At 44.8% G+C, this 21,301-nt stretch overlaps 1 protein-coding gene across 6 annotated transcripts in view; it reads left to right on the top strand.

Annotated features, from left to right (window-relative positions):
* The first annotated feature begins 1,074 nt into the window (after positions 1 to 1,074).
* The window catches only part of LOC141166823 (uncharacterized), a 48,733-nt gene continuing 28,506 nt past the window's right edge, over positions 1,075 to 21,301 (top strand). For 3 of the 6 annotated variants that reach the window (XM_073653902.1, XM_073653904.1, XM_073653906.1), the window contains exons 1-6: positions 1,075 to 1,198; positions 17,201 to 17,267; positions 17,886 to 17,985; positions 19,211 to 19,280; positions 19,653 to 19,688; positions 20,591 to 20,656. In XM_073653902.1, the coding sequence (XP_073510003.1) occupies positions 1,123 to 1,198; positions 17,201 to 17,267; positions 17,886 to 17,985; positions 19,211 to 19,280; positions 19,653 to 19,688; positions 20,591 to 20,656 (415 nt within the window). In that variant the 5' untranslated portion in view covers positions 1,075 to 1,122. The remainder of the gene's footprint in view (positions 1,199 to 17,200; positions 17,268 to 17,885; positions 17,986 to 19,210; positions 19,281 to 19,652; positions 19,689 to 20,590; positions 20,657 to 21,301) is intronic. The other 3 variants (XM_073653903.1, XM_073653905.1, XM_073653907.1) reach the window with 1 other exon arrangement.

Raw genomic sequence — 21,301 nt, forward strand, 5'->3', positions numbered from 1 at the left:
TAGATAAATAGAATCAATATGATGCATCGGAGAAAAGAGAATAACACACAATCGGTGTCTGAGTGTACAATTCTTGTCTGAGTCTCAGAAGCCCAGTCACATATATTTATTACAACAACAAAGATATGAAAAGGGGAATATCTTTACAGACTTTACATTACCCAACACTGCAGATATTTTAATTGGGGAAAGAAAGCATTTTAATTGGAAATAACAAAATTGTAAATTATGGAAACTGATGCAGATGTCCTTGAAGCTAAAACTAGCTCTATCCAATTAATTATACTTAAAAAAAAACAGAGGAAAGAAACACAGCTCTACACCGTGTTATCGCTTTTATGAATAACACTTATAAAGCTAATATTACATTATCAAGTATATAAGTAGATTTAATTGTCTAAAATAATAATCAAAGCAAAGTATAAATATTTACCCCAACACCCTGCACCTATTGTAGTTACACCCCTGAGACTAACTCCTAATTTGCATTACCACCTATAGGGGAAAAAAAGAATAATGAAATAAAATATCAAAAAATGGTAAAAATTTAAGCTAAAATCGCCAGGTCTTGTGTCCGCAGGAGGTGAGTAGACAAGACCACCCAAGCCCCCCGGAGATGTCAAACCTCGCCAAAGCCTCTGAAAAGCAGCGTTTTTCGGGGTGTCACAATGCGTAGAAGTCAGGACGGTCAAGGAACACTAATTGTGACCCCATTCTTTGCAGGACCCAATAACCCTTCAGGATTCCAGTCTCTGCATGCTGCATATATTATAATATAGAGTATATTATGGCCATACATAATAATAATATACAATATTCTACAATATTTGTATAATAACCCTGCTATTATCTATGCACCATGTGGTGGTGTTATAGGGTGAGCTGCACAGCTTAGAGGGAGATATGGGTCCAACTGCTGAGAGTTCACACTGTGCCCGACGCCTGCGGCCGACATACTGTCAGAACTAACGCGAGAGCCGAGCTTTCCACAACAAAGATGGAAAAAAAAAAACGACATTCAGCTACTTTCTTTACGTCACATCCGGGAAGCAACCAATAGCGTTCTCTGATTAGGTTGATGGACGGGGGAACTGTCCAATCGGAACAGAACAGGTTCACGCGATGTACGCATGCTCAGTGTCCAAATTCGGAAGGGGAGCTGGAAACAACGCGGGCACTATGGCTGCCGGATACTGGGGTAAGCATGAAGATGGGGGTTTTAGTCACTGCGGTCATTTACATGTGGTAATACAGCAGGACCCTACATGTACCAGAGAGGGGGAACGACAATCCCCAGTTCGCTCTGCAAATTCCTGCAGGCAGGCCAGTTGTTGGCAGGGCATGCTGTTACTGCTAGTTCTCCTGCTAATGTAGCTGTGCAGTGTAATAACTGAGAGGTCAGAATTATACCAAATGGGCGTGAAAGTGGGCAAAACTACCTGGCTTGTTGTCTTGTGCTTCACCCAAAAGTCACATATTGTGTTTTCATGGCACTAGTAATAATCAGCCCATCTAATGCATCGGGGCGGATTAACCTCTCGCTATGGTCATCTTGCAACAGGAAACCGTAACAGTATGGATGAGAAGAGATGTATAGATGGGGGCCACTGATACAGAGGGGTCCCTGAGCAGAGAGGTACAGATGGGGGAGGGGGTCACAGATACACAGGGGTCCCTGAGCAGAGAGGTACAGATGGGGGGGGTCACAGATACACAGGGGTCCCTGAGCAGAGAGGTACAGATGGGGGAGGGGGTCACAGATACACAGGGGTCCCTGAGCAGAGAGGTACAGATGGGGGGGTCACAGATACACAGGGGTCCCTGAGCAGAGAGGTACAGATGGGGGGGTCACAGATACACAGGGGTCCCTGAGCAGAGAGGTACAGATGGGGGGGTCACAGATACACAGGGGTCCCTGAGCAGAGAGGTACAGATGGGGGGGTCACAGATACACAGGGGTCCCTGAGCAGAGAGGTACAGACGGGGAAGGGGGGGGGTCACAGATACACAGGGGTCCCCGAGCAGAGAGGTACAGACGGGGAAGGGGGGGGGTCACAGATACACAGGGGTCCCCGAGCAGAGAGGTACAGACGGGGAAGGGGGGGGGTCACAGATACACAGGGGTCCCCGAGCAGAGAGGTACAGACGGGGAAGGGGGGGGGTCACAGATACACAGGGGTCCCCGAGCAGAGAGGTACAGACGGGGAAGGGGGGGGGTCACAGATACACAGGGGTCCCCGAGCAGAGAGGTACAGACGGGGAAGGGGGGGGGTCACAGATACACAGGGGTCCCCGAGCAGAGAGGTACAGACGGGGAAGGGGGGGGGTCACAGATACACAGGGGTCCCCGAGCAGAGAGGTACAGACGGGGAAGGGGGGGGGTCACAGATACACAGGGGTCCCCGAGCAGAGAGGTACAGACGGGGAAGGGGGGGGGTCACAGATACACAGGGGTCCCCGAGCAGAGAGGTACAGACGGGGAAGGGGGGGGGGTCACAGATACACAGGGGTCCCCGAGCAGAGAGGTACAGACGGGGAAGGGGGGGGGGTCACAGATACACAGGGGTCCCCGAGCAGAGAGGTACAGACGGGGAAGGGGGGGGGGTCACAGATACACAGGGGTCCCCGAGCAGAGAGGTACAGACGGGGAAGGGGGGGGGGTCACAGATACACAGGGGTCCCCGAGCAGAGAGGTACAGACGGGGAAGGGGGGGGGGTCACAGATACACAGGGGTCCCCGAGCAGAGAGGTACAGACGGGGAAGGGGGGGGGGTCACAGATACACAGGGGTCCCCGAGCAGAGAGGTACAGACGGGGAAGGGGGGGGGGGGTCACAGATACACAGGGGTCCCCGAGCAGAGAGGTACAGACGGGGAAGGGGGGGGGGGGGTCACAGATACACAGGGGTCCCCGAGCAGAGAGGTACAGACGGGGAAGGGGGGGGGGGGGTCACAGATACACAGGGGTCCCCGAGCAGAGAGGTACAGACGGGGATGGGGGGGGGTCACAGATACACAGGGGTACTCCCCGAGCAGAGAGGTACAGACGGGGCTCAGATAAACAGGGGTCTCTGCTTGCAGCATCAGAGAATGCACAGTTTGGGCCAGCGGCACAATGACACAGTTTGTTCAAGCTGTTCAAAAGGTTGTCCAGTCTAAGTAGAAAAGCCTGCAGTCAGTCTGTGACTGCAGACTGCCAAATAGTGACAGTGTGCGATGTGCACACTGTCACGATTCCCCTGAATGGCCTATGTGAGTGGGCGGTCACCTGCCGACTAGAATTTCCTTCTCTAGAACATTGAAAAGCGGAGGAGAGTCTAGTCTGCACTTGACTGCAAGGATGCAAATCGCATATATGTGACCACCTACACTCACTGGGCACATAACGGAATTGTGACAGTGTGAACATTGCACATGTCACTATTCGGCAGGCTGCTGTCCCATAGAGTGTCTGCAGATTTTTCTTGAGACTGGAAAACGCCTTTTAACAAAGCAGGAAGCCGGTTGGCAGAGCAGTGGTGCCCTCCTGCAGAAGAGGAAGATAAAAACCTTTAACCCCTTCATAATAATAATTTGTATCTATATAGCCCCAACATATTCCACAGCCCTTTACAATTAAGTAGGGACATATAAAAACAATACAATATAACACATTTCAACAATTACAGGAGGAGTGAGGGCCCTGCTTGCTCCCAAGTAATATAGTGTACTGGAAAACGGGAAAAAAATTCCAAGTGCTGTGAAATTGCCAAAAAATGCAATTCTATAGTTGTTTTTTTTTTTGTTTTGTTTTTTTTTTAAATCATGTTTACTAAATGCTAAAACTGACCTGCCATTTTGATTCCCCAGGTCATTACAAGTTTGTAGATGCCAAACTTGTATAAGTTCTTTTTTATTTAAGTGGTGAAAAAAATCCAAAATTTGTTTAAAAAAAAAAAATTGCGCCATTTTCCGAGACTCATAGCATCTCCATTTTTCTAAGATCTGGGGCCTTTGTGAGGGCTTATTTTTTTTGTGCGCCGAGCTGACATTTTTATTGATACCATTTTGGGATAGATACGATGTTTTGATCGCTCGTTATTGCAATGTTGTGGCGTATTTCTGGCGTTTTGATTTTTTATTCTCGTTATGCCATTTACCGATCGGATTAATTCTCTTTATATATTGATAGATCGGGCGATTCTGAACGTGGCGATACCAAATGTGTATTATTTTTTTTATTTTTTATTTTATTTTGAATGGGGCGAAAGGGGGAGGGGTGACTTGAACTTTTATAATTTTAAAAACTTTTTTTTTTTTCTACTTTTCACATGCTTCAATAGTCTCCTTAGGAGACTAGAAGCTGCGATCGTCTGATCGCTTGTGTACACAAAAAATACTCGTCTATGCATGCTGGGCCGCACTTAGAGCAGTTATTCTAAATTTAGGCTGAGACCAGGCGTCTAAGTGCCCACGATGCAGAAATGCTGCAGATTTTTTCAGCATCTCCCTGGCAGGAAAAACGCATGCGGATTGTACATGCGGATTTTACATGCGTTTTTCCCGCCAGGTAGAAGCGTTTGTCAAGCGTTTTTGCATGCAATTCTGCATGCGGGTTATCAAGCGCTTTTCCAATCGATTTTAGCACCACTTGGAAAAGTGCTTGACAACTTGGTCACACTATATAAATCCATGCAACCGGCATAGATTTATATAGTGTGACAAAGTTAATAGTTGAAAAAAAGAATAAGAATGGTAAAAAAGAAAAAATAAACATTATACTCACTTACTGATGGCCCCCGGTCTCGTCCGGTGTCTTGTACGGCACGCAATGGTGTAAAAGGACCTTTCATGACGTCATTTAGTCATGTGACTGCTGACGTCTGCAGTCGCGTGACCTGTCACATGACTAAATGACATCATGGAAGGTCCTTTTAGACCATCGCGAGCTGCTGGGGAGCCAGGACGCATCGCTATGGAGACCGGGGGCCATCAGAAGGTGAGTATAATGTTTATTTTTTATTTTAAATTTTTTTTTTTTTTTTTTTTTTTACAGTTTCTATGGTACCTGGGTCTGGAGGAGAGTCTCCTCTTCTCCAAACCCGGGTACCATCCGCGCATTGAACCGCATGATATCCGCATGTGCCCATGTAGTCATGCGGATATTATGCGATTCAATGCAAGTCAATGGCAGCAATTACGCTGCGTGTCCGCAAAATTAATGGACATACTGCGTATTTTCCCGCAATGATCATCCGCAGCGGAAATTTCAGCAGCATGTGCACAGCACATGCGGATTATCATTGAGGAGTCACATGGAGACAGGTAAGAATTAAAACAAAGGGGTAAATTAGGAGACGGGAGATAAGAGAAACTTACCTACTAACACAGCAGGTAATTGAATAGGAAGAAGCCATATCAGCAAAAACAGAGACACTGTTGTGAATGGGGTTCAGTGAATATGCAGAGTATTGCAAATGGCGAACTTCATAAGTGATAACTTTTCTTTTTATTATGTCATCATAGCCTTATGATACATTTTTATTCATATAATTTTTGGGTATTGATTAGGGTTGAGCGAGTATGCTCGGGCCGAGCTCCGAGTATTTATAGCTGCTCGGTGATGAGGTTAAATCGCTCCCGTGTGCATGATTTGCAACTGTGTGACAGCTTTATTACATGTGAAGAATGTGTAAGAAATAGACATTCCTCACATGTAATAAAACTGTCAAAGGCTCTGTGCCCACGATGCGTTTTTTAAGCGTTTCCGCAGCGGCAAAAACACTGCAGAAACGCTTAAAAAACGCATGTTAGAAGGCTTGCCATGTCCCCTAATGATAATCCGCATGTGCTGTGCATATGCTGCGGAAATTTCCGCTGAAGATTATCATTGCGGAAAAAAAACGCAGAACTACCAATTATTTTGCGGAAGTGCTGCGTTTTCGCCGCCATTGACTTGCATTAGAACGCACCAATTCCGCAAGACTGCATCTGTACTTGGCGCTTTCTAATGTGCGGATGGTACCTGGGTGTGGAGGAGAGTCTCATCCACACCCAGGTACCATTAAAAGCTTTAAAAAAAGACTAAAATAAAAAAAAAAATTAATGTATACTTACCTTCTGGCGGCCCGCGCTGCGCTCCTCCTTGCTTCCCGGCACTTCGCGATGGACTGGAGGACCTGCGCTGACGTCAGTCATGTGACAGGTCACGCGATGCTGACGTCGGCAGGTCCTTCACTCTACCGCAGCCGGGACCGAGCGAAGCAAGACAGCGCGGGCCATCGGAGGGTAAGTGTGTGTATATGTGTGTATATATATATATATATATATATATATATATATATATATATATATATATATATATATATATATATATATATATATATATATATATATATATATATATATATATATATATATATATATATATATTTTTGACATTCTCTCGGTCACACTATATAAATCCATGCCTTTTGCATGGATTTATATAGTGTGACCAAGTTGTCAAGCACTTTCCATGTGATGCTAAAATCGCTTGGAAATGCAAGTGAAGAACGCTTCACTTCCGCATGTCCCTGGCAGGAAAACGCATGTACAATCCGCATGCGTTTTTTTCTGCCAGGGAGATGCAGAAACGCTCAGGAAAAAATCCTGAGCATTTCTGCATCGTGGGCACATAGCCAAACAGTCGCAAATCATGCACACGAGAGCGATTTAACCTTATCACCGAGCAGCTATAAATACTTGGAGCTCGGCCCGAGCATACTCGGCAAAAGGGTTAATAGAACATACTCGCTCAACACTAGTATTGATCGCTTTTTATTGCATTTCTTAGGGGAAGTGCCGTGACTGCAAAATGGCAATTCTGGATATTGTTTGTTTTCCGGTGTTTGAATAGTTTTATATTTCGATAAAGTTCAATTTTACAGACTGAACAATACCAACTATGCTTTATTTTTTTTGTTCATTGTTACATTGATTTAAACTTTTTATTTTTCATTAATACTTTTGAAAACATTTTTAAGTTTGCGATCACTTGTACTATATACTGCAAGTCTACAATAATACAGTATATTTACGCTACGCAACATTGAAATTGCAACACAAAGAAGGAAAAGTCATGTAATTATGGAAATCGCAGGATGGATAGTCGTTTTAACCACTTCGCACCAGAGCCTGTTTTTGCCTTCGTGACCGGGCCAATTTTTTCAATTCTGACCACTGTCACTTTATGAAGCAATTACTCTGGAACGCTTCAACGGATCCCCCTGATTCTGAGATTGTTTTTTCGTGACATATTGTACTTCATGATAGTGGTAAAATTTCTTTGATATCACATGCGTTTATTTGTGAAAAAATCGGAAATTTGGCGAAAATTTTGAAAATTTTGCAATTTTCAAACTTTGAATTTTTAAGCCCTTAAATCAGAGAAATATGTCACACAAAATACTTAATAAATAACATTTCCCACATGTCTACTTTACATCAGCACAATTTTGGAACCAAAATTTTTTTTTGTTAGGGAGCTATAAGGGTTAAAAGTTGACCAGCGATTTCTCATTTTTCCAACAAAATTTACAAAAACATTTTTTTAGGGACCACATCATATTTGAAGTCACTTTGAGGGGTCTTTATGACAGAAAATACCCAAAAGTGACACAGTTCTAAAAACTGCACCCCTCAAGGTGCTCAAAACCACATTCAAGAACTTTATTAACCCTTCAGGTGCTTCACAGAAATTTTTGGAATGTGGAAGAAAAAAATTAACATTTAACTTTTTTCACAAAAATGTTACTTTAGACCCAATTTTTTTTATTTTCACAGGGGTAACAGGAAAAAATGGACCCCAAAATTTTTTGTGCAATTTCTCTTGAGCGTGCTGATACCCCATATGTGAGGGAAAACCACTGTTTGGGCGCACGGCAGGGCTCGGAAAGGAAGGAGCGCCATTAGACTTTTTGAATGTAAAATTTGTCTGAATAATTAGCAGACACCATGTTGCGTTTGGAGAGCTCCTGATGTGACTAAACAGTGGAAACCCCCCACAAGTGACACCATTTTGGAAACTAGACCCCTTAGGGAACATATCTAGATGTGTGGTGAGCACCTTGAACCCCAAGGTGCTTCACAGAAGTTTATAATATTGAGCTGTAAAAATAAAATTTTCACATTTTTCCCACAAAAACGTTTTTCATCCCTTAATTTTCCATTATCATAATGGTAATAGGATAAATTGCACCATTAATTTTGTTGTGCAATTTCTCCTGAACACGCCGATACCCCATATGTGGGGGAAAACCACTGTTTGGGCGCACGGCAGGGTTTGGAAGGGAAGGAGCGCCATTTGACTTTCTGAATGTAAAATTTGTCTGAATAATTAGCAGACGCCATGTTGCGTTTGGAGAGCCCCTGATGTTCCTAAACAGTGGAAACCCCCCACAAGTGACACCATTTTGGAAACTAGACCCCTTAGGGAACTTATCTAGATGTGTGGTGAGCAACTTGAACCCCAACGTGCTTCACAGAAGTTTATAATAATCAGCTGTAAAAATAAAATTTTCACATTTTTCCCGCAAAAACGTTTTTCATCCCTTAATTTTGCATTATCATAAGGGTAATAGGATAAATTGCACCATGAAATTTGTTGTGCAATTTCTCCTGAACACGCCGATACCCCATATGTGGAGGCAAACCACTGTTTGGGTGCACGGCAGGGCTCGGAAGGAAAGGAGCGCCATTTGACTTTTTGAATGCAAAATTTGTTTGAATAATTAGCGGACGCCATGTTGCATTTGGGGAGCCCCTGATGTGCCTAAACAGTGGAAACCTCCCACAAGTGACACCATTTTGGAAACTAGACCCCTTAGGGAACTTATCTAGATGTGTGGTGAGCACCTTGAACCCCAAGGTGCTTCACAGAAGTTTATAATAATCAGCTGTAAAAATAAAATTTTCACATTTTTCCCGCAAAAACGTTTTTCATCCCTTAATTTTGCATTATCTTAAGGGTAATAGGATAAATTGCACCATGAAATTTGTTGTGCAATTTCTCCTGAACACGCCGATACCCCATATGTGGGGGAAAACCACTGCTTTGGTGTACGGCAGGGTTCGGAAGAGAAAGGAGCGCTATGTTGGCTGGGATAGGCAGCAGACACCATGTCACATTTGAAGAGTCGCTGACATGCAGAAACAGCAGAAACCCCCACAAGTGACCCCATTTTGTAAACTACACCTCTCAAGGAATTCATCTAGGGAAGTAGTGAGTATTTTTTAATTTTTAAATTTATACCATTGGGCAGTGAAAAAAGCATAATTATATTTTTACCACAAAAAAATGTTTTACCCTCAGATTTTACATTTTCACACAGGGCAATGGGTAAAAATGGTGCCGAAATGTGTCACACAATTTCTTCTAAAAGTGCCAATACCCCATATGTGGCTGTATCGTACCGCTCAGCCATACGGCGAGATCTGGGGGGGACGGAGTGCTATTTGACAATTGGAGAACAAATTATTGTAGAATAGGCATTTGGATTTGGGAGCACAAAATTTTCCCCTTCTCCCATGACAGCACCACCTGAGAGAGGGTATCCGCCCACCAAGGACAGGAACCTACTGAATAAAAAGGCGGTACCTCTCCTCCGCATCAGTTTTTGGTTCCTGTCCCTGATGGGAGCCTCACCAGGTGGTACCTCACGTACCTGGATTATGGACGATGCGGCCTGGAGGCCGTGGAAGCAGCAGATGGTCCCTGTTCCCAGCCCGTCTGGCTGCTGCCCGGGTCTGCGTGTGGGGAGGAGGTGCTGTTTTCCTTCGGATGCCTCCCCGCGTGCGCCGGGGCCTGCGGCTGGGTCTGCGCCTCGCAAAGATGAACTGAGCGCGCCGGCCGGCAGGTCTTCCGGGCTGCGCACGTGGGGGTCGCGTCGCACCCTCTGACGGAGCGCGCCGGAAGTCCGGGCTGCGCACGCGCGGGGTGCTGACGCGCCCTATCACGGAGTGCGCCGGAAACCGGGTCTGCGCATGCGCGGGTGGGAAGCTGTCATCCCGCTGCAAGCGCGCCGGGTGCCGCTGGGCTGCGCACGCGCAGAGGCAGGTGGATCTGCGGGTAGCGCGCCAGCTGGCTAAAATTAAAAAAAAAAAAAGGAAAAAGAGAGATGAGCACGCTGCCGGAAGGGGAGGAGCCTAAAGGAGGTGGAGCCCTACTGCTTTTAAGGATGGGGAGCAATCAGGATGGCGGTGTCTGCATCCCCGCCATGATGAATGAGGAACCGCAGTCACCTGGGCAGCAGCTGTCACCGCCACAGGAAGTACAGCAGCAGCCACAGCCATCAAAGCAGCGCAAGCAGCTCAAACAAATGGAACCAAAGAGGGTTCAGTCTTTCCTGGGTCTCATTCTGGACTCGGAAAACCAAACCTGTCTTCTGCCAGAGGAAAAGAAACTGAAGATCAGATCCCTAACATCTCAGATTGTCAGCAATCCGACCATCACCCTGAGGAGTGCAATGTCTCTGTTGGGTACAATGACGTCTTGCATTCCGGCGGTTCAGTGGGCCCAGCACCATTCCAGATGTCTTCAACAGGAGATTCTGGCAGCGGACAGGCGGCTCAAAGGTCGCCTGAATGGGAAAATATCTCTTCCAGATGTTGTGATCAACTCCCTGGACTGGTGGACATCTCCGGTCAACCTATCTTTGGGGGTTCCTTGGACCTTCCAGGTGTCGGATACAATTACAACAGACGCAAGTGCGGAAGGTTGGGGAGCTCACCTAAGGGATCGTTCTGTACAAGGCCTCTGGTCGGACAGCGAGACAAGCCTCTCTTCCAACATGAAAGAGCTGTTGGCAGCCAGAAACGCGCTAAAAGAATTCAGTTCTGTTCTTCAGGGTCCTCACGTCGGGATAATGTCAGACAACAGATCAACAGTCGCCTACATCAATCATCAGGGGGGTACCAGGTCTCTCCCTCTGATGTTAATAGCGGATCAGATCTTCAGGTTTGCCGAGAGTCGGCTGGTTACGCTCTCGGCACTGCATATAAAAGGGGAAGAGAACATAAAGGCCGATTTCTTGAGTCGTCACATCTTGAAACAAGGAGAGTGGGAGTTGAATCCAGCCGTTTTTCAGCAGATTGTGGATCGGTGGGGACAGCCCCAGATAGATCTGTTTGCAAACAGACACAATCGGAAGACCGAAACCTTTTGCTCCCTGAATCCAAAAGAGGGGGCGTTTGCGGTGGACGCGCTGCAGATTCAGTGGGATTTCACTCTAGCTTATGCCTTTCCCCCTTTAGTACTGATCCCTACTATCCTGAGGAAGATCCGAGAGGAACGGGCGAGGGTTATATTGATCGCCCCGTTCTGGCCCAAGAGACCATGGTTCACTTGGATGAAGAGAATGTCCCAAGCAGATCCATGGGTTCTTCCGGACATCCCGGATCTCCTCAGGCAGGGCCCAGTCTGTCATCCCCAAAGAGCGGGCCTGCATTTGACGGCTTGGATTTTGAGAGGTCGCTATTGACGCAAAGGGGGTTTTCTCCAGATCTTGTTACTACCCTTCTAGCAAGTAGAAAGCCGATAACAACTAGAATCTATGGTAGAACCTGGGCTAAGTTCTTGTCTACCTCGGGTCAGTCTGCCAAAGGGAGGGTTCCTATTGAGGCCATACTAGAATTCCTCCAGAAGGGGTTAAACATGGGACTAGCTACCAGTACTCTTAAGGTACAGGTATCTGCTCTGGGGGCACTGTATAATTATGACTTGGCAGCAAATAGATGGATCATTAGATTTATTAAAGCCTGTCATAGATCCAGACCTATTCCTGTTCCAAGAATGCCTCCTTGGGACCTTAATTTAGTTCTGGAAGCATTAACCAAACCTCCCTTCGAGCCCTTAGAGAAGGTTTCAGAAAAAATCTTAACCTTAAAGACTGCGCTATTGGTGGCCCTGACATCAGCTCGTAGAGTCAGTGACTTACACGCACTATCCATTAACCATCCATTCACTCAAGTATGTATGGATAGAGTAATCTTAAGACCAGACCCGGCCTATCTTCCAAAGGTAGCCTCCAAGTTCCATAGGACGCAAGTAATCACTCTCCCTTCCTTCTATCCTAATCCTAGGGATTCTGAGGAATATAAGCTTCACACCTTAGATGTTAGGAGGGTGTTAGTCCAGTATTTGGAGGTGACAAAAGCCTGGAGAAAGAGTGACGCTTTATTTATATCCTTTCAGGGGGCTAGGAAAGGACTTAAGGTTACAAGGGGGACCATAGCTAGATGGGTCAGGGATACTATTACCTTAGCCTACTCTTCTAGCAATCTGCCGGTTCCTGAGAACCTGAAGGCCCATTCCACCAGAGCGGTAGCTGCTTCCTGGGCTGAGAAGGCGGATGTGCCCATCGACATTATATGTAAGGCGGCAACTTGGTCATCCCCTGCTACATTTTACAAACATTACCGTCTTGACCTTTCCTCTTCTACTGATCTGTCCTTTGGTAGAAGGGTGTTTCAAGCGGTGATCCCTCCCTCTGGTATTTAATCTCTATAAATCTCTCAGGTGGTGCTGTCATGGGAGAAGGGGAAAAGATCCTAGTTACTTACCGGTAACGGGATTTTACAGAGCCCATGACAGCACCCTATTAATTCCCTCCCCTTTATCATTGTGGTGTGCACTTTTTTTTAAGGTGTTTAGTGCATATGTTGAGGTGGTGGTTATGTATTAACCTGTCTTCGGAGGCCCTCTCATGCTCTGAAACAAAAAACTGATGCGGAGGAGAGGTACTGCCTTTTTATTCAGTAGGTTCCTGTCCTTGGTGGGCGGATACCCTCTCTCAGGTGGTGCTGTCATGGGCTCTGTAAAATCCCGTTACCGGTAAGTAACTAGGATCTTTTTTGAATTTCTTTTGGGGGGCAAGGGCCATTTCGCTTTTCCAGAGCCTTTCTGCTACCAGTAACTTGGAAGTCCCTTATATTTTTAACAGATGACGGACCTGAGTGGGGACTAGCTTTTTTTGAGGACTGAGTTGAAGCTTTTATTGGGAACATTTTACGTAACATTTATCCGGCGCTCTAGGCTGAGCACTTACATCGGGGTTTCCATCTAAATTTCCAAGTGATGTAATTCAGATGAAACCCCTGCGGGATCCATTCACTGTAATGAGGCAGCAGAGTTACTCTGGACTCCGTCTGGCCTCTGTTTAGCGGTGTCCTTTTTTTCAGAAGTGCACAAAACTGTGGCCAACCGCACTTTTATGCACGCCTAAAACAAATGACACCGTGGGATCACAGGCCAGACGGCATCCACAGTGGCCTATATCTGCCTCATTACAGGGAATCTTCCGTCATGGGTTCCGGCTGAATCACATATTTCAGAGATTTACATGGAAACTCTGGCGTAAGTGCTCAGCGCAGAGCGCAGGATAAATGTGTGCCGAGCCATACTGCGATCTTTGGGAGACATAATAAACAAATCAGTAGCAGGTGAAGAATTGGTTTTATTTATTTTTTTACGCCGTTCCTAGTGTGATATAACTGATTAGATTACTTTATTCTTCGGGTCGGTGCGATTACAGAGATACCAGATTTATATCGGGTTTTTATGACTGACAGCTGTCACACACTAAGAGACGCTTTTTTTTTGCAAAATCTAGTTTTTGCATCGCCATATTTTGAGAGCTATAATTTTTCCATATTTCGGCCGACAGAGTCATGTGATGGCTTGTTTTTTGCGGGACGAGTTGACATTTTTATTGGTACCATTTGTGGGTACGTGACATTTTTTGATCGCTTTCTATTCCGTTTTTTTGGGAGGTAAAATTAACAAAAACCAACAATTCAGGAATTGTTTTTTGAGTTTTTTATGCCGTTCTGCGTGTGGTAAAAGTGATCAGGCAGCGTTATTCTTCGGGTCAGTACATTTACAGCGATACTACACTTACTGTATATTTTTTTATGTTTTGGCGCTTTTACACAATAAAACAATTTTAAAGAAAAAATATTTTTTTTGCATTGCTTTATTCTGAGAGGTATAACTTTTTTATTTTTTGGCTGATGGAGCTGTATAGTGGCTTGATTTTTGCAGAACAAGATGACGTTTTCAGCGGTACCATTTCTATTTCCATTTTGCTTTTTGATCGCATTCTTTTCCACTTTTTGTTTGGCGATATGAGGAAAAAGCATAGTTTTTTGCTCCGTTTTTTATTTATTTTTATTACGGTGTACACATAAGGAGTTAATTAGTGTGACAGTTTTATAGCTCGGGTTGTTTCGAACGCGGCAATACCAAATATGTGTACTTTTTTTATTTTTGCATAACTATATGGATTTATCGGTTTAATATTTTATTTATTTATTTTTATTTATTTTGTATTTTTTTTTTAACAGTTTCAAAACATTTTTTTTTACTTTTTTTACATTTTTACTTAGTCCCTGTATGGGACATTAATTTTTATTTTTCTGATCCCTGATCTCATGTAATGTAATAGACATATATTACATTACATGAGATCTTCACTGACTCTTTCAGTCAGTTTCCTGTCTGGCATCAGCTACAGGCTGAAGTCAGACAGGAAGGACACCATATATGGCAGAGCTGGAGGCGGTCATGTGACCTCCAGCTGGCATAGCAACGCCAGGTCCTGAAAGCAATCAAGGGGTCGTCAGAGAGGTAAGTGGACGACCCCCTCTCCTCCTGCTGTCTCCTATATGCCGCGATCACTATAGATCACAGCATATAGAAGACAGCAAAGGGTTAACATCACTGGGACCTGATCTAATCAGGTCCCGATGATGTTCCCTGTCAGAGCTAACGCTCTGCACCGCTCTCACAGCGCTTGCAGGACCCAGGGGGTCCTGAGCACTGCGAGACCACCCACCGTTTTTAAACGTCCGCGCTGCACAGAGCCCAGGCAGCGCGGACGTTTATCTACAGTGGGCGGTCGGGAAGCGGTTAATGATGAAAAAAATTGTCAAAACTTCTCAATTTAGTCAGCATGGAGTATGAGTGCCACATGGAGAAATCCCAGCACTTACAACCTTGGCTGCTATTAATGAGGTTATTAATGGTCACCTGAGGAATTGTCTGTCATACTGAACAAATGCACCTTGACAAATCATCAAGATCCGCTGCTGGCAGCTCCCTTTGCAATTGCCAACCAATAAAGTCCCAGATGTGCTCTACGGGAGGCAAGTCTGGATATGCTGAAGGCCATGGAAGCACATTTATGCTACGCCGGCTGTTCACAGTAGCACGAGCAACGTACAGCAATGTTGAAAACTCTCTTCCAAATTGCAGAAAGGTTGGGACAGCTGTACATTTACCACTGCACTCCTCTCTCTCACAGCTATGATTAGCGTTCATCTTTCTGTGAAAACTGGACAACAGTGACTAACCCAATCACAGCCTTCCAGCAGAAATCCCAAATTTAAAGGGTAGACCCAATATAACGTATTCACAGTATGCAGGAGAGGTGATATATTGTTGATCACTGGAGGGTCAACCTGCTGCAGTTGGGGGAGATCTGATCTTGGAGAGGTGATGAGCAATGGTGGGCCAACCTGAGATCCTTACATAAACCCCATTCACTTCTCTACTCCAGATCATTATTAGGACCCAGATTTACACTACTCACAAAAAGTAAGGGATATTTGGCTTTTGGGTAAAATTTATGGAAAATGTAAAAAGTTCACTCTACAATGATATTTTATCATGAAAGTAGGACATTTTAAGTAGAAGCATGCAATGGTGATTTCGTCATCTCAAATAATTTATTGAAACAAAAGTCAACAGTGGTGGGTATACCCCAACAAATGTCAATAACTTGTCATGTGGCCTTGAGCATCAATTACAGCTTGACAACGATGTCTCATGATGTTCACAAGTCGAGTTGTTGTCTGCTGAGGCATCCCACTCTTCTAGAAGGGTGGCCTTCAGGTCATTGAGGTTTTGGGATGCAGAGTTACGAGCCTCTACACTGCGACTCAGCTGATCCCGTAGGTTTTCTATGGGATTCAGGTCTGGAGAAAATGCAGGCCGCTCCATTTGAGGAACCCCAGTCTCCAGCAGCCAGTCCCTAATGATGTGACCTCGATGAGCTGGAGCATTGCCGTCCATGAAGATGAAATTGGACCTATATTATTCGTGCATAGGCACAATGACTGGATTAATGATGTTATTCAAGTAGTAGGGGCTTCTTGCTGTACCATTCACAAAGTGTAGGGCAGTTCTGTATTGACAGACACATCTGCTCACACATCACCATCAAAGGCTTGTTTGGTGATAACAGTGATACATAGCGCTCTTCTTGACTTCTCCGGCCATCATTTCTGCTCAGCATGAATCGACTTTCATCAGTGAACAGTACTGAGGCCCACTGGTCCCTCGCCCAGCGTAGATGCTCCTTATGATGACGCCTGTGCCTGGTGGTGCGGTCAGGTGCCCTTGCTGGTCATCTAGCATGTAGACCACACTGATGTAAACGGTTTTGAATATTCTGATGTGACATTTGCGTGCCTCTTACCTCTCTTAAATTTGCCTGGAGTTGTATGGCATTCCTCATCCAAAGGGCATGGGTTCACAATGAAGCGGTCATCAGTGTGGGATGTTGCCAAAGGATGTCCACTTCTTTGCCGTTCTGTGACTCTTCCAATCTTTGTGTCTCTGTTGCAACCTGCTGATGACACTTTGTGACACACTAAGCTCAGTGGCCACTTCCGTCTGAAAACATCCTGCGTAAAGCCTTGTAATGGCGAGGTACTGTTGATCAGTTGTTAGGTGTCATCTTGATCTCATGATGTGGAGGACTGTTTAAATGCCAATTCTAATTGAACCCCAACGTGTATTTCTCAATTCATCGATAAAACACCTGTTGTGAATTTTACCGCTAAGCTATTTGTTAGAGAATAGCAAGTTGTGCAAAAAGTACTGAAATGTTGCACGTGTGCATTCAAAAGTTTAGAGAAGGTCACATTAAGTTCACCTGAAAAGGTTAGAGTGCATTTTAGGTTCATCCTAAAACTTCGCCCTTTAGCCAAATATCCCTAACTTTTTGTGGATAGTGTATATTTATTTGTTGTTGTCCTGATTTGCCGACCAATGAACTGATAACATCACATCAGAAGTATATGGAGGGACTTGGGATTGCCTCCTAATGTGTACATCTGACTCTGTATAGTGCCTTTGTGGAACCATCTTTATCTTCTTTCCTATTTATCTTTTTTTCTAGGTCGCCCACGCTATAACTTTTCACGTCCACCAATGAACTACCGGGGAAATATGCCACACCCTAACAGGTAGCCTGTCACAACCCAATCTTTCTTTTCAGCCGATCCCGCTCTAAGGACCCACCATCTTATATCCCGTTTAGACACCAAAACCTTTAGGAAAAAGAACTCCCCCCTCCCCTTTATAAGAAAGCTAAATTGTCTGTGCTTTGGGGCGCAAAGAGCATGTCATCACGTAATATGGGACGTTCTGAGACATTGTACCTGTTCCAAATTAAATTGTAAAATCCAGGTGTGTACAGGGGGAGAGTCATGCGCACACACTTATGTTTATTACATCGTCGGTCAGGGTTTATATAGGTTTCACTAGACATACATTGTTGCACTATAATTGTCTCAGCTTATCTTTACATATGTGCTGGCATTCTCATATATACATCTATTTGGCTAAAGTTGATATCACCTACATCCTATGTGTGGCTCTCACGTCTTTCACTTTCCTATGTGTTATCTCTTAAGATCCGTTCTCAAAACATGCACAGACTCCATTTTGGAAAGCAAGCGGATGGACGTAGAATAACCAAAATGCAGTCAGGATAGATAAATAAATCCTGCTCTTCACCTCCCTGAAGCCTGCCCCCTATTGAGCTCAGTATGTGTGTAATGTGTCATTATTGTTCTCTCCAGACCATTCCATTACGGTCAGTTTACCGAGAATACCGAAATGCATAGCGACTCCTTTGTGGTTGGATTATTTTCAGAGCCATTTGACTCAAAGCAAGTTATGGTGAGTACTCACTCCCAGTGATAATTCTCAAGTGAAGCTACTGTATGATTATGCCTCTGGTATATAGACACTTCTATTGGCCACATTACTGCTAGTTGTGTTCCAGTGCCTTAGTATCACTAACATACCTATATAATGCCCAACCCTATAGCCTCCCCTCCATGTACTAACAGCTGATATATATGTTCATCAGGCACAGGTTGCGGTCGTATGTAGCGGGCTCAGTAGTTGAGTCTGCTAGACTTAGGGCAAGTTTCAGCTGTATTATACAGGCGGCACCTGCCGGAGCAGTGGTTCTGTCTCCGTGAGGATGCATTTTAAGAAGGACTTTGTGGCTGCTCTCAAATACTGCTGTCATGCTGTGGCATTAAGCCACAGCAACCCTGTGTGGTTGCAGTCCTTATACCGTTTCCCTGCACAATAGCTTAATTTTTGCAACTAAGTGGCTACGATCTGCTGCTCGCTTGAGGTTAAAGGGAATCTGTCCCTATGGAGGGTAGAGACCCTGATTTCAGCGATGTGTCACTCACTGGGCTGCTTGCTGTAGTTTTGATAAAATCCCTGTTTTCTCTGCTGCAGTTCTCTGAATTCTGACCTCTGTATAACCCCGACCACACCACTGATTGGTCGCTTTCTATGTACACTGTGCATAGGGAGAAAGCGTCCAATCAGTGATGGGGGCGGGGTTATACAGAGATCATGAATGCGGAGGACTACACGGCAGCAGGTTTACTAGTCGTCTAGTGATAATCTCCTGTTGACAAAACTGTGATTTTTATCAAAACTACAGATGGCAGCCCAGTAAGTGACACATTATAGGAATCTACATTATACTTAGGTGGCAAAAACCTGGTGACAGATTCCCTTTAATGTGATTGTGACAGATAACTGTAGAAAGGCTTGTGTTCTAAAAAAAAGCTGCGTGTGAACAAATTGTTAAAGGAGTTTTCCCATAATGTTATGGTATGAAATGATAACCCCTGTCCATATGCCCTAAAGAAGGACCCTGACCTCCTTAACATAGCAGCGCTCCTGCCAACCATGCACATCCATAGCCGCTCATTCACACTTGCAAGCTATAAATCAAGACCAGATTTCGCAGTCAGACTGTCTACCAAAAATGGCCAGGTCCGCACGGCGTTAGACATCAGGGTGAAATGTAATGGAGTCTGATGTCTCTGCTGACCGTATCTCCCTCTCTCTCTTTTTCGCTGGCATTTTCTAGTGGAACAAAAAGAAATATAAGAAAAAGAATCTTCTCGTTCACCAGATGCCTCAGAAACCGCAGAAGAAAGGTACACTACTTGGGGGGAGGAAACCCAATGCAAAGAATTAAGTGGAGACCTTTCCCATAGCGGCTGGTCATTCTCCAGAGGATGCCCCTGATCCATTTCTGTGGGCGCCAGCTCCCCTTTTCATGGCCCTCAATGTCCCTTTTTTTGTCTTGCTGTCAGATTTTGCTAATAATCCACAGCTGAAAAAGAAGAAAACTTTCCGTAAGAGAGCGAAAAAATACTGCTCATTTATCCCATAGCTGCTCATGGGATGGCGGTTTTCAGCGCATTTTCGATATAATAGTGGGGGCTTCTTGTGTCGATATGGGCAACTCATCAACTTTATTTGGCGGCACCAGTTTTCATAACTTTGGTATTTTTGTTCCCTTCCAGGCGCCTCCGTTAATCAACAACCGCAGACTTCAGGAGGTGAGGAATCAGATCTCTTTACAACTTTGTCACTTACTCAACCTCCCCAGGTCCAGCAACAAGTCTCCACCTCTGGTCCAGGTGTTCTTTACTGTCTACAGCGCTGCAGGCAATCAATGATGTGAGCTGTGCGGTTCGTGCTGTCCATTCAGGTTCACTGACTGTAGTGCTGTCGACATGACGTCAGCGCTGCAGGCAAAAGAAAAAAGTATGGCATAGTTTCTTTTATTTTTCCTGTTGGGATACAAGGATTTTCTGAAACTGGAAAACTCCTTTTAAAAGTATTAATAAATATGGGGAGTGAGGCAGAACTTCCTGTGAAATTAACCTTAAAGGAATCCCCAGATATTTCAGACAAAGCCAGGGGCTACACTGCAGCAGCAGTTGTCAGACAAGTTGCAAAACCAAAATAGTTTGTGCACCTTGTCTGAGACTTGCTGTTGTCCAACTATTATCGAGCTGTGATTTTTGTCGCGTGTAACATGCATCAAAGTCTATGGCAAGTGAGTCACTTGCCACCAGCGACAGGAGATCAAACACATGCGGGAACAAATGTGAGTCTGTTATAGTATTTCACAAAGTGAAATACTTGGAGGAAACTAATTTCCCTTACAGGAAACTAATTACTTTACACCGCTGCAATCTCAATGTTGCTGTGTAGCCCTAGCCTAAAGGATGAGGCATATTTAATCTCAACTTGTCCAATCTTTTCCTGGGCATCTGCCTTTGTTGGAGAGTTGGGACACCTTCATATTCATGAGATGTTCAGCAGGCTTTACAAGACATGTCCTACTCATGCTTTTATTTCCTCTGTGTTATCTAAAGACCACCCTGCATACACCATTCCCTCCAAGCTGTTGCTGTAGATTGCAGACTACCCTAATCCCATGTTTCATCGTCAGTAGGTGCCGCGAAGAATCCGCAGCAGCATCAGAAGAAAAACCCCAGCCAGTCAAAACCGTCCGGAGGTAAGGACCTATGGTGTATACATGGGGGATAATGCAAAACACCTTTGTGTTAGGAGAAAAACACTGACTTGTGCTAATTTAACTGAGGAGCTGTAAGAAAGACAAGAGATTGTGCTTTGATTATGGCCGAGCTTCAGTAACCCGACACGGACTGATCTGCTAGTGTCAGAGCTGCTCGAACTCCAATTTCAAAGTTTTTGAGATTCAATCGGCGGCCAGCGAAAACAGGGAAATACACAGCCGTGTGATCTCCAAAGAACTCTGGAGTGTCTGTATTCGAGGGGGTACCCCAAAAAAAAAGAGAATTGCTAATTTTATTTATTATTCAAGATAACATCTTGAAAACATTAATCCCCTTCAAAACACTGTCCATTAGATGATGACCTTGTCCCAACGGTTTTTCCACTGTTCGAAACATTTTTTTTTATATTCTTCAGAACTAATTTCTGAACTTTTTCTACGTCCTGAAAACACATTCCCCTCATTCTTGGGAATAAGAAGTCTTCGCAGGGGGCTAGTTCTGGAGAGTAAGGGGGTGGGAACCCGTTGTTATGCTGTTTTTCGCCAAAAGCATTGTCATGATGAAGCAGCCAGTCATCCGATCGCCACAATTCAGGTCGTTTTTTTCTTCTCCCTGCCTCACGC

This window comes from Phyllobates terribilis, unplaced genomic scaffold (genome assembly GCF_046119375.1).
Source record: "Phyllobates terribilis strain yellow unplaced genomic scaffold, ASM4611937v1 Scaffold_11__3_contigs__length_659146591, whole genome shotgun sequence".
In the NCBI taxonomy this organism is placed as follows: domain Eukaryota; kingdom Metazoa; phylum Chordata; class Amphibia; order Anura; family Dendrobatidae; genus Phyllobates; species Phyllobates terribilis.